The following is a 13,910-nucleotide window of genomic DNA, read 5'->3' as shown; positions in this document are numbered from 1 at the left end:
ACGCAGTTGCTGCAGATTTCTCGGCCGCACATCCATGATGCGAATCTCCCGTTCCACCACATTCCAAAGGTGCTCTATTGGATTGATCTGGTGACTGTGGAGGCCATTGGAGTACAGTGAACTCATTGTCATGTTCAAGAAACCAGTTTGAGATGATTTGAGCTTTGTGACATGGTGCATTATCCTGCTGGAAGCTGGATACCCTGTGTACCCTGTGGTCATAAAGGGATGGACATGATCAGCAACATTACTCAATTATGCTGTGGCATTTAAACGATGCTAAATTGGTAGTCAGGGGCCCAAAGTGTGCCAAGAAAATATCCCCCACACCATTATACCACCACCACCACCAGCCTGAACCGTTGATATAAGGCAGGAAGGATACATGCTTTCATGTTGTTTATGCCAAATTCTGACCCTACCATCTGAATGTCGCAGCTGGAATCGAGACTCATCAGACCAGGCAACGTTTTTCCAATCTTCTATTGTCCGTTTTTGGTGAGCCTGTGCGAATTGTAGCCTCAGTTTCCTGTTCTTTGCTGACAGGAGTGGCACCCGGTGTGGTCTTATGCTGCTGTAGCTCATCTGCTTCAAGGTTCGACGTGTTGTGCATACCTTTGTTCTAATTAGTGGTAATTTGAGTTATTGTTGCCTTTCTATCGTCTCAAACCAGTCTGCCCATTCTCCTCTGACCTCTGTCATCAACAAGGCATTTTCGTCCACACAACTGCCGCTCACTGGATATTTTCTCTTTTTCGGACCATTCTCTGTAAACCCTAGAGATGGTTGTGCGTGAAAATCCCAGTAGGTCAGCAGTTTCTGAAATACTCAGACCAGCCCATCTGGCACCAACAACCATGCCACGTTCAAAGTCACTTAAATCCCCTTTCTTCCCCATTTTGACGCTCGGTGTGAACTTCAGCAAGTCATCCTCACCTTGTCCACAAGCCTTAATGCAATGAGTTGCTGCCATGTGATTGGCTGATTAGCTATTTGTGTTAACAAGCAATTGAACAGGTGTACCTAATAAAGTGGACGGTGAATGTGTGTATAAGCTTATTCACACTGTATGGAAGAGAACATCCTTTGTCTTAATTTACCAACATAGGAAACAGGCTGAAATAAATTTTATTTAAGTAAAGGCCTTGGCTCGTTAACTTTGATAACTAACATCGCAAAATCATTTTTGATGCGTGAGATTTGATATTAAACAACTGATGAACGCACACTGTTCTCTTCTCCGCCCCTCTCCCCTCCAGATGTTTGAGCAGAACCTGCAGGTCGCTGCCCAGATAGACGAGAGCTTCAAAGAGCAGGTCCTCAAACTCTGCCTCAAACAGATGAACACCTTCCTCATCAGGTGAGGCTCCAGAACCACACAGGCAAGTTAATGTTGGTACCGTTCACATCCAGAATAATAAACGAATCCTGTGAATGGGAACAAGTCCCATGGGAATAGAGGGGTAGAATTCAGTAGCCAGCAGCCAGTTTGAAGTGGCGAGAGATTGTGAGTCTGAGATACTTTTGTTAAAACCTCGGGGGGGTTATGGATTGGTACTTTAAGAATAAAGATTGAACAACCAATATACAATATACTGTATATATTTTGACACAAGTCTTATGTGTCATATAAATAAATGAGGAAATGCATGTTTTTTCTGTCATTCTTCATAGGTACAAAGAGGAGGCCATCATCTACAAAGAGGAGCATCTCCGAGACAGAAAGCTGCCTCAGTTCTACGTCCAGTACATGATCGGCATCATCAACAACTGCCAGACATTCAAGTAAGAAATGCACACCTTGTTCTCTCACACATTGTTGAGAGAATTTTTCTTTTTAATGTGGCACCGAATGAAGTAGGAAGGAACAGGTAGTTTATTCCGCAAAATTGTTCTCTGCTTCTTCTTCAGCATCGCGTTTCAGGTAGCCATAAAAGGTTTTTGTCTTACTGATAAATATGAAAGTTCACATCAAAATAAAAAAGTCAACCTTTTTTGGGCTGTAACTGGGATAGTAGTGTGGCATTATCTACATAGATCAACTTCCACTTTCCTTACATTCCTAGAGAGTCCATCAACAGTTTGAAGAGGAAGTATTCGCTGTCGTCAGAGCCCACCGCAAGCGACGCAGCCATAGAGAAGACTCTAAATGAGGTGGCCAAAGAGGGATGCCAGTTCCTATTGGACGAGGTCTTTCTGGACCTCGAGGTAAGAGCCGTTGGAACTGGACTACACCAGTAATGTGGCACAGAGGGGTTTTGATGCGCAGCGAAATGGAAATGATTCACTGGGTTTACATGCGCTTAATACCCGATTAAGCTCAATCCTCAGGTTACGATTATCATTTGATTAGGGTGTTTACATGCATTTTGAATAACGCGATTACTACTACTATCCTCGATGAGATATAGACCTCCCTAAACTATCCATAGAGCAGGCTACCACATTAGATCAACCACTTACTCTAGAAAAACTCAGGAAAGCTCTATATGCACAACAATAAATCACCTGGACCAGATGGCTACCCAGTAGAATTCTACAAACAATTCTGGCCACTTAGATCCCCAGTATTCATCAGAATGGTTCCAGAGATTAAGTCAACCTCCACCATACCTCCGCACATCAATACCGCTCTCTTCGGTTTTGCTCAAACCCAATAAGGCCCCAACCCTCATCTCCAGTTTTAGAACCATAAGCCTAATAAAGTACGATTTAAAGATAATCAGTAAAACACTAATCGACAGAATTGAAAAGGTAATTCCATTTATAATTCACCCAGACCAAAGGGGCTTTGTCAAAGGCAGACACTCATCCAGCAATATGCGCCGTTTATTCATTCTCAGCATATCTCAAATGAACAACTTAAATATTGCTATTGCTTCTTTAGGGGGGATGGTAGCTCAGGCGGTAGAGCTGGTTTGATCCCAGGCTCCTCCTGCTAGCATGCTGTAGTGTCCTTGAGCAAGACACTTAACCCCTAATTGCTCCTGATGGCTGCGTCCGTCGGTGATTGAACAATTGTAAGTCGCTTTGGATAAAAGCGTCCGCTAAATGAAATCTAATGTCTAATCTAATGTAGATGCCAAAGAAGCATTTGACAGAGTTAATTGGACATATCTCTTTTCCACCCTCAACAAATTTAGCTTTGGAGAGTCACTCATTCAATGGATCAGAATTCTGTAAAACTCTTCTGTCATCACCAATGGTTACACTTCACAGCGTTTCAGTCTACAACGCGGCACAAGACAAGGATGTCGGCTCTCCCCTTTACTATTTGCCATCTTTATTGAACCCTTTGTGGCGGCCATCCGTGAAAACAGTAATATTGTTATACAAACAGCAAACTGTTCACAAAATCAGTTTGTATGCAGACGATATTTTGTTATATTTACAGAACCCAATATCATCCATACCAGAAGTGTTCAGTTTTATACCTAAAATTTCAGCCATCTCAGACTATACAATAAACTGGACTAAAACCACGGTCTTACCACTCAGTGGGATGGACTGCAATGCTGTAACCCAGAAACTTCCCTTAACCATCACAATGGGCAACATTAGATACCTTGGTATTGATGTCTCCATCAATCTACTTTACACCATTGCTCAAATCCATTGAAGAAGACCTAATTAGATGGAACAACCTACCCATGTCACTAATTGGTCGGATTGCAGCAGTGAAAATGAATATACGGTGGTACCTTGATTTACGAGTACACTAACATACGAGTTTTCCGAGTTATGTGCCGTTCCGAGTTACGAGGAGCGAGCTTCAGGTAGGCTGCCGCTAGTTGGCGTGGCGAGCGAATCCGGCCAGCATCCCGCGTCTCACTCGTTCACTTCACGTGGTTACCTGACCGTGGAAGCATCTGTTTTGTGCTTGCGTTTTATGCTTTTTGTGCAGTTATTTTGCCAATTGTTTTTTTTTTTTTTAACCATGGGTCCTTAGAAAGTGCTGAGAAGAAGAAGGGATGATGTCGATTGAATTAAAGCATGAAATCACATTCTCTTCAACATTCTCTTTTATTATGTTTTTATACAATATTTGTTATTTATAAATACATTTTTCTTTTTTTAAAAAACGGGTCAGGATTTATCAATATCTGATCTCCCATTCCTTACTGAATCTTGAAGTAAACTTTATTAGTTTAAAAACCCATTCATTGCAATGACTGTCAGCCTGGTGGAGATTCAACAAACTCAGTGGTCACACTCTATCTCCTAACAAATTCATGCCAATCTGGCACAACCCAGATTTTCTGGTTAAAATCAGACCAATAATACCAGGGGGGCCGGGCCCCACAGGGGTGTTAGGGGGGCCGGGTCATGGCGCCCGCTCTTGTCCCTGGGTTGCGCTGGCGAGTCTCCAGGAGGGGTACCCCTAAGGTGGTGTGGTTGTGGGTTTGGGGCTCAGGTCAGGAGCAGAGGGTGCCAGTTGTGGGTACGGGTCTTGGCTCCGTGGACGGCGCGCCGCTGGGGAGTTATAAATAATGGGAATCATAAATAAAAATGTGCACCTGACATGTTGGCGCAGCGTATGGGCGCGGCACGCAGCATGTATTTACATAGTCTTCTCCGGCTGCGTGGTGAAGCGTCCCAGACACGTCGTTGAGAGAGGAGGAATATTGGAAACAATAACGATTTCAAAACACAGTTTGATAATACTGGGACCTGTGGTGGGGTCGATCAGACAGACGCAATGAAGGAAACGCAGACGGAACACCCGTGGAGCCAAAGCCGCTTTTATTGCCTGCCGCAAAGCTATAACTACCCCGGGGTTGAGGTGTTCAGTCAGAAAATAACACCCTAGGATGGCCGTGTCTCTTTATTAAGAACTTCCTAATCTTCATAAACTTCATACACTCTTTCTAATCTTCAATTAAAAAAAAGAAAAAAAAAAAAATATATATATATATATATATTTTTTTTTTTTAACCTGTGCTGTCAGCATGCTGGGCATACAACACATAGTACTTGTATGCCATTGCATTCAGGGCAGAGTTAGTCTGCAAGTGGAGTTCAAGTTCTCAACCTGCAATGCAACTCTTTATTAATTCTTAAATCATCAAGAACTGCAATAACTCTGTCCTGTGGATGACCTATAGGATGACAACATAGAAACAAAAAAGATTTACACAAAAACATGAACATTGGACGGCAACATGTATTGAAAAACAGTGAATTATGTCCAGGAAAACTGGAACTACAACTGGCAGTAAATGAGGAAGGAAAGGAGAGGAAAGCACCCCCGGTTGCTGGGATGCACTCCAAGCAGGGGTGCGTGTGTGCAAGTGTGCTTGCGTGCGTGCGTGTGTGTGTAAGATGTCCACCGGTGAGTGTACATGACTTATCCCCATTGGTACTGGTGTAGAAGGTCGGTATTAAGTTGCGGTGCACTCCAAGCAAGTAGGTGTGTGTGTGTGTGTGTGTGTGTGTGTGTGTGTGTGTGTGTGTGTGTGTGTGTGTGTGTGTGTGTGTGTGTGTGTGTGTGTGTGTGTGTGTGTGTGTGTGTGTGTGTGTGTGTGTGTGTGTGTGTAAGATGTCCACTGGTGAGTGTACATGACTTTGGTGTAGAAGGTCGATATTATGTCGCGGCGCCTCCAAGCAGTGGAAGGGGCCCAGAAGCCCCCCCGGACTCCGCAGCCCCGTGGACACCCTACGGCTGCAGGAAAGCCCCGAGTACCCTGCCCTGCGGCCACAGAAGACGCTCGGGCCCCCAGAGGGCCATTGAGCAACCCCCAAGCCCAGCCCCGAGGAGCATGACCCAGTCCCAGGGAGTTCTCTCCTCTCAGTTCCACACAAACCTGGGCACCTCCCCTCCAATCAGATTAACTCATGCACATTATAACAATGAACACCCCCACCCCACACACACAGTCATACACACACAGACACAGGGTTTTTTATTTTTATTTTAAATGGGTCTTGTTCAATAAGGATATCCAACAGCAGCTCATAGGTATCTGGTACAATGTAGACTCATATAAAACACATTTTAATTAATTTCACTCTTTATAAAAAACATTTCTCTGTAGTTTTGCACAAAAATAAAGAAATGGTGCCTGGCTGACGTGGCCGGCGGAGCCGCAGCAGTGGATTAACATGGATTTAATAGGAAGTGTGTCAGGTGGACTTCTACCGTCGGGTGGACTTCTACCTTTACCGCGGCTGGCACTTCCGATTTTGGAAAAGGACCTCACCTGCTAATTCTACACACTGCTCCTTTAACTTAATGTGAATGCAGAGTTGTAACTCATGGGGCATATTGTGAAATAGTCTAAACAAGATCAACATGTTATGTCATTTTTAAACAAGTAATAAGCAGAAATCATAAATCTTCTTTTCTTTCCGTTGTGCCGGCGCGCCTGATGTAGTTCTAGCGTAAACTGTCGTTGGAACTGTGATGTCTGTTTTTGCCACTAATATAACACAATTATAATCAGGGTTTCCACGGGTCCTTAAAAAGTCTAAAATCCACTTCGCTGAATTTTAGGCCTTAAACTTGTTGCTCTTAAACCTTTTAACTTATTGAAACCTACAGAAACCCTGTTGTGACACAATTGCTAATGCAAAATCCATGTCGAGTGTTGCAGAACACAAGTAGTGGCCACGTCCCTAACAGGAAGTGGTAACGTTTACAGGACCATCTGAGCGAGCTGTTGACCAGGAAGTGGCTGATGGGCTCCCACGCCGTGGACACCATCTGTGTCACAGTAGAGGACTACTTCAATGACTTCAACAAGATCAAGAAACCCTTCAACCAGGTGCGTGTGTCCAAACCCTCACAATTCGTGGGTTTGAGTTCGATAAGACCCTGACCTATGACACCGAGCCCTGAACACAGAAAGTGTTTTTATTAATCGACCTTGCGGGGGGGTGTGTTTGGGGTTGTGGTCTGTTTCAGGAGATGACGAGTGAGGCCCACCGCCGAGTGGTGGTGGAGTATATCAAGACCGTGATGCAAAAGAGGATCACTTTCAGGAGCGCAGAGGAGCGCCGAGAGGGAGCTGACAGAATGATCAAAGAGGCGGAGCAGTTCAAGTTCCTCTTCAGGAAACTTGCCGCAGTGAGTCGTGCAGTTTAGCAAAGTTTTTTTTTAATTTTATAGATTGGCCATTTAACCAGTCATTGTAGGGAATTATTCCAACATTTCATTATAAACTTATTTTGGCTGTTGGGGAAAGTAATGACTCCGTTTTTTAATACATTTCAAAGCGTTTCAGCGTTCTTAGATCTTTTGAATGCCAAGAAGAGTCCCACCTCAAGTTCAGTCATGTGTTAATAAGAAACGATTCAATTGGTCCAATGCTTAGAGTGGAAAAAAATAAGTGCTGGTACTCTCCTTAGTCACATGTTGGCGGGGGGGTAATAAATCTCCTTTATAATAAAGAAATATATAAATGTATGGGTTTTTTCGCATCTAGGTGCAATAGCTAATGCTGCAATCCATTGATGTTGGAACTCTAAAAAATCCAACCTCGTACTTGAAAAATGTAAAGGAACGACCATTTATGTCGGATTTTAAAACACGTCTACTGTCGTTCTGGACTACTCAGTAGTTCATAATAGGGGACCTATTATGTAAAACTCACTATTTCACTGCTGGTGCACATGCATTTGCGTTTCTGATGGGCCTACTAACACAAACTGTGAAATACGAATGTTCTAATTCAGAAGACGTGCTGAAGCGAGCTGTTCAGCTTTGTGGCCCTGAAACTGCAGACGATGGAAATTAAAGTAGTGAAAAAAATAATTCTGCTGTGTTTCTTTCAAAAAAAAAAAAAATATATATATATATATATATAATAAAATTATGTGGTACATAGACTACGCCGTGGTGCGCGATCGACTGTGCGTTTCTCCAAACAAAACCAATAAAAATAGTGTATTTAATTGTAGATGTATTTAATTATTTTATTCTATTTTCCGATGTTTACGTGAAACAAAAAATCCCCTTATCAGAGTACCAGTATATCGCAGTGCAGTGTCCGTGTCTCCCACAGCAACAAAAGTCAGAACTAGCTTTTAAATTAGGCCTTGTAGATCTAATTTGAGTGAAGATTCAGCAACTGGATTGCTTATTTTTTAACCTCAAATTTGATCAGAAACAAGTTTTGGTGGACTGAAAAGGTGAAATCAGTGAAAATTACAGACTAATACAATGGAGCCCGGAAGCCATGCTCAAAAGTCATTGGCTAACAGAACCCAGACCTTGTGTTCAAATCCCATCGAGTCACAGAACATGGGGCCTTGGGAGGGTGGCTCCTCCCACAACAAATAGCTCATTCTGTAATAGAAGGGTATAGAGGTATGTTAGAATGGCTAGAATGCATAATCTGAGTGGTATTTTCAGCAAAAAACTTCAAAATCATGTTTTTGAAGGGCATAATAGGTCCCCCTACGCGGCAAGTGTAAGGATCTACACAACTTTGACAAGAACCAAATTGTGATGGCGCGACGACTGGGTCAGAGCATCTCCAAAACGGCAGGTCTTGTAGGGTGTTCCCAGTACGCAGTGGTTAGTACCTACCAAAAGTGGTCTAAGGAAGGACAACCGGTGAACTGCCAACAGGGTCATGGGTGCCTATGGGCTCATAGATGTGCGCAGGGAGTGAAGTCTAGCCCATCCGGTCCGATCCCACATAAGAGCTACTATAGCACAAATTGCTTAAAACATTAATGCAGGCTATGATAGAAAGGTCTCAGAACACATAGTGCATTGCAGCTTGCTGCGTATAGGGCTGCGTAGCTGCAGACTGGTCAGAGTGCGAATGCTGACCCTTGTCCACTGCCGAAAGCACCTACAATGGGCATGTGAGCCTCACAATTGGACCATGGAGCAATGGAAGAAGGTGGCCTGGTCTGATGATCATGTTTTCTCTTACATCATGTGTGTGGATGGCCGGGGTTAGGGTCTGATCCGATCAAGCATCTGTGGGATGTGCTGCAAGAACAAGCCCGAGCCATGGGGCCTGGGGACCTTTTGGAGTCCATGCCTCGACGAGTCAGAGCTGTTTTAGCTGCACGTGAGGGAGCTACACAATATTATTGGTGTTTAGTGGTGGTTATAATGTTATGGCTGATTGCTGTATATGATGTTTAATATACCTGTATATAACAGCATTTCCTGCCAATGTACTATCCAGTACAAGGACACTTTGAATCGACTACTCCAACCGATCGCACTGTGTCAAGTGATGTAAATGGTTTTATTTGATCTAGTTAATACAGACCACACTTAAAAAATCATCACTCTGCTTTGGATGAAACTTCAAACACCCTTTTTTCATCTTTTTTTAAAAAAATTAAAATTTTAATTTCTAGTGCTTGTAGTGAAATATGTCTGAAAGACTCTGAAACGCACTGAGCTCTCGGCACCATGGGGGGTGGTGATGGGGATTGGGGGGTGTTGTGCTGCACACAGCAGGGTCTCCTTTTTAAACCTGTGGACCTCCCGCTTGTACTTATTTGGTCCAGGGGGAGGACACCGACCGCCTGTGTGACTCCATCGCTGCCATCGCTGAAGTGTTCAAACTGACCGACCCCACATTGCTCTATCTGGAGGTCTCCACTCTAGTGTCCAAGTATCAAGATATCAGGTACAACCCATCCAATGCTTAGTTTTCGGACCCATTCAGTCTCCTTTTCAAAAATGGAAAAACTCACATGCTAGTCAGACAGTATTTATATATTATACCATTAAAAAGGCGCAAACTGTGCATTTTATTAGTTTTTTTGCACTTCCAAATGCAAATGAGCTGTCTTGGCTACTTCCGCGCTAACAGAGACTAGAAACGAGAGTTACTGTAGCTTTGTAACTATATTTCTATGAAGAAGGCCTAGCCCCTTGGGGGGCTCCTATTGGTATATCCAACCCTCTGTAGTGGAACTACTGAAATTCATCACATGCACTCACTTCAGCAAATCAGAATTGAACAACATAGCCCTTAGGAGCTAGGCTACTATGCTACAACCAAATTGAAGCTGACGGGGAACGGTTCCTCCAAATAAAATAGCTAAAAACTGTTTTTAGTTGTTTTATTTTCAGGAATGGAGCTGTCCGCGATCAGGGCGCATGGAGAGCCGTGTTCCCCTTATTTATAATAAGTCATTGAAATTTTATCACTGTGCTTTTTTGTAAGAGACACAAGTTCCATGGGCGTGCTACAGAGCGCATCCAAAACCAGTTCCAGATTGCGAAAACCCTCATGAAATCACCAACGTGTACACGCTAATGGTGGACGCTGCGCAATGCTCTTCCATGAGACACTGCAGGAATTCCAATATAGGAACGACACTGCAGCCCGCGGTCGACCGCACTGTCGATGAACTACCGTTCCAACACATTTAACATGGAGGTGTCGAGTCGAGAAGTGGACCATGCGCAAGAGCCCACAATGATGGAGATCACAGCCTGTGACAGTCCACGCTGTTCAAGCCAGCGCCTTTCAGGATCAAGCCAACAGTGACATTCCAGGACTGGAATGCCGCATTGCGACATGGGGATCTGCCACGGCCCCATTATGATCAGTGGCTGGAGCTCTGTGAAGCAAAGTTACCTGGGGCGATCGGGGGCTACCAGTATCACCGACACACCCTCCCCCCATACCCGTTTCACCAGTCTGGGTAGCAGCCCCGAGGGAGGGAACACGTAAGGAAGACCACGGGCCACGGGTGGTGTGCGAACGCATCCACCCCTAGGGGAGGGTCGTCCCTCCCGTGTAGGGAGAACAACAGAGGACACTGAGCCGTCTCCCTCGACGCAAAGAGGTCCACCATCCCAAATAGTCTCCACCACTTGAGCACTATATCCAGATGAAGGCCCCTTTGCTTGGTGGGGTCCTCCCTGCAACATTAGGTCCGCCCTCACATTGGGGTGGCCTGGGTTGCGGCTCGCCAACAGAGAGTGAAGCCGCAGCAGCACCCATTCCCACTGTCTCCCGGCCGTGTAATGGAGCGCTGGTGACCTCACACCCCCTTGGAGGTTGATGAAGGCTATTCCTTGGACGGCGAAACGGAGAAAACCTCCAGTGTTTCTGCGCTATTGAGACGTGGAAGTAGGTGTCCTTCAGGTCGAGACGTGGAAGTAGGTGTCCTTCAGGTCGATGCTTGTGCCGAAATTGCCCCGTGGATTGCGCACAGCAGCACCTTCACGGTAATCATGCGAAATGGACGAGACGCTATATGACGATTTAGTGGCGTAGATCCAGGATGGGGTACACACCGCCTGTACACTTCGTAACCAGGATGTAGTTTGTATAGAACCCTCAGTTGCTCTCATGGTTTCTTTACTGCCTTGGAAAGGCAGTGGGTTTGAGGAAATTGCAGTGCATAACCCCTCGCAGTGTCCTATCCAACCACCGGGCAGAACACGTAGGAACACCATCTGGGGTGTTGGCTAAACACTCCTCCTGATCCCGGTCTACACCGCCGCTGGCACCAGCCTGACAGGCGGGGGCTCAGCCTAAGGGGGACAAATCATAAAGGGGATGATCACAAGCTCCCCTTGGAGCGCGATGCAGCCATAGCACGTGAACGTGCCTGAACCCCGATCTCGCCAGTAGTCCAGGGGTTCAGGCGCTTATTGTGTGCTTCGGACCGAGGGCCAACATGTCCCAAGAGGAGAACCGTGAGACACGCCATGTGCCAACCAGCAAGATTCCGTGTGCAAGCAGCCTCTTGTTCTATCACCTCGTCAAGCGAGCGGATTGAAGGATGATAGAACTTTATTATTTTCATTAAGGAAGGGCTCCATGCTCCCTCTATGCAGGGAGGATGTGCTCTGTTGGCTGCCATGAACCGGGGGCGGGGAGCCGTGCCCCCCAGGAGAGCTGCCCTCTTCCCTCTTCCTGAGGCGCTCTATGGTTTCAGCCAGAGCGTCGCCAAAGAGTCCCGTCTCCGAGATGGGTGCGTTGAGTAAGGCTTTCTTCTCGGATTCCTGCATAGCGATCATGTGCAGCCAGAGATGCCTGTGGCTGAACACTGACAACACCGTGTAACATTACGTGCATACGGCCTGTGCCTGGTTGAGGTGGAGGATGGGGGCTAGCGACTCCCTGCCGGTGGAAATGCCGGAGAGTAAGGCCACCAGCATCGCCACAGTGGATGTCGCCACCGCTTGGGTCGATAAGACATTTATCTTATCGGCCAGTGTAAGGCTACCAGCATGGCCAGATCAGACATCGCCACCACTTGGGTCAGTAAGACACTTATCTTATCGGCCAGTAAGGCAGTGAAACAGTTCTTCGCCGACAACAACAGTGGTTTCTTGGATGCCCAACATCCCGCTGAGGTCGGGACAAAGTAGTATGCCAGCGACCCCCTGAATCCCACAATGTTCCTGGGGGACGATATCCCCATCGTCTACGATGAGGGGTTCGTCATCTTCCCATCATTTTTACGGTGGCCTGGCCCATTGGCACAAGGTCTGTGACCTTGTGCCAATGTGACCTTTTTTTTAAACCTGTGCTGTCAGCATGCTGGGCATAGAACACAGAGTATTTGTATGCCATTTGCATCCAGGACATAGTTAGTCTGCAAGAGGAGTTCAAGTTCTCAACCTGCAATGCAACTCTTTATTAATTCTCAAATCATCAAAAACTGCTGCAATAACTCTGTCCTGTGGACGCCCTGTAGAATGACAAGAGCACAGTTCTGGTTGTGGAGAGCCACCACCAACCCCCCTCTTTGGAGAACTATTCATCATGTTTGGGTCTATAAACAACTGATCACTACTCCAAGAGGGGGAGAATCACCACGGTGAGACAAATAAACATAGAAACAAACAGCATTTACACAAAAACATGAACATTGGATGACAACATGTATTGAAAAACTGAATTAGGTCCAGGAAAACTGGAACTACAACTGGTCCTGTGGCCTCTTCCTGTCAAAGTTATGGCAGTAAATAAGGGAGGAAAGGAGAGGAAAGCACCCCCGGTTGCTGGGGTGCACTCCAAGCAGGGGTGCGTGCGTGCATGCGTGCGTGCGTGTGTGTGTGTGTAAGATGTCCACCGGTGAGTACATGACTTATCCCCATTGGTACTGGTGTAGAAGGTCGGTATTATGTTGCGGCGCCTCCAAGCAGCGCAAGGGGCCCCGAAGCCCCTCGAACTCACAGCCCCGCGGACAACCCCTGGCTGCAGGAGATCCCCGGGTGCCCCGCCATGCGGCCACAGAAGACCCCCGGGCCTCCAGAGAAGCCAGAGGGCCGTGGAGCAACTCCCGCGCCCAGCCCGAGGAGCATGACCATGGGCGGGCCGGCAAGACCCCCACGCCCACCCACGCCCGGCGTGAGTGCCCTCCGCCACCCCCAGCACCTGGGGCGCCCGCCGCAGAGGCAAAAGGCCAACAGCCGCTCCCCACACCCCAACCCACACCCACAACGACAAGCAGTCCTCCCAGGGGCCCCAGAAGGCACCCGGTGGTGCTCTCTGCAGCCCCGCCAGGTCGCAGCACATCCCAAGCCACCAGGCGTAAGTCGTCAGGACTCCAGCCAGGCCGGGAGGAGGGGCCCACCCGACCATGAAGAATCCACTCCAACGGACTCGCTCGGCGGCTAAGACAGAACAGCAGGCCACGCACGCTGGTGGCTCCACGAGGCCGGCGCTGGCGGCGCCGCACCTGGACAGAGAAAGCATCTGTCGTGGGCATCGCCTGCTACCCTCAGTCCTGTGCATATACTGGTGGGCAGTAGATAAGCTATTTTCAAGATGCCGAGTAGAGTCTACTCAACAACTGTGATCTTGAACTTGAACTAGGATTTAAATTAGAAGGTGGGGCTCATGTATCAGTTGCTGCTGAATTGGAAAAGAGGACGAAGGGGGGCACTTCCGGGATTTATGTAGGCTATGCTTTGCCATCCTGTTTGGTTGAAGTGAGTGCATGTGATGAATTTCAGTAGTTCCGCT

The 13,910-nt window shown here is 46.7% G+C and overlaps 1 protein-coding gene across 2 annotated transcripts in view; it reads left to right on the top strand.

Annotated features, from left to right (window-relative positions):
• The window catches only part of exoc3 (exocyst complex component 3), a 32,154-nt gene that overhangs the window by 17,109 nt on the left and 1,135 nt on the right, over nt 1-13,910 (top strand). For both annotated transcript variants that reach the window (XM_080011051.1, XM_080011050.1), the window contains exons 10-15: nt 1,260-1,360; nt 1,675-1,785; nt 2,067-2,208; nt 6,642-6,764; nt 6,905-7,066; nt 9,478-9,599. In XM_080011051.1, the coding sequence (XP_079867177.1) occupies nt 1,260-1,360; nt 1,675-1,785; nt 2,067-2,208; nt 6,642-6,764; nt 6,905-7,066; nt 9,478-9,599 (761 nt within the window). The remainder of the gene's footprint in view (nt 1-1,259; nt 1,361-1,674; nt 1,786-2,066; nt 2,209-6,641; nt 6,765-6,904; nt 7,067-9,477; nt 9,600-13,910) is intronic.

This window comes from Zeus faber (genome assembly GCF_960531495.2).
Source record: "Zeus faber genome assembly, chromosome: 12".
NCBI classification, from domain to species: Eukaryota; Metazoa; Chordata; class Actinopteri; order Zeiformes; family Zeidae; genus Zeus; species Zeus faber.
The sequence above is the reverse complement of the archived record's forward strand: the minus strand, read 5'-3'. Positions and strand labels throughout refer to the sequence as shown.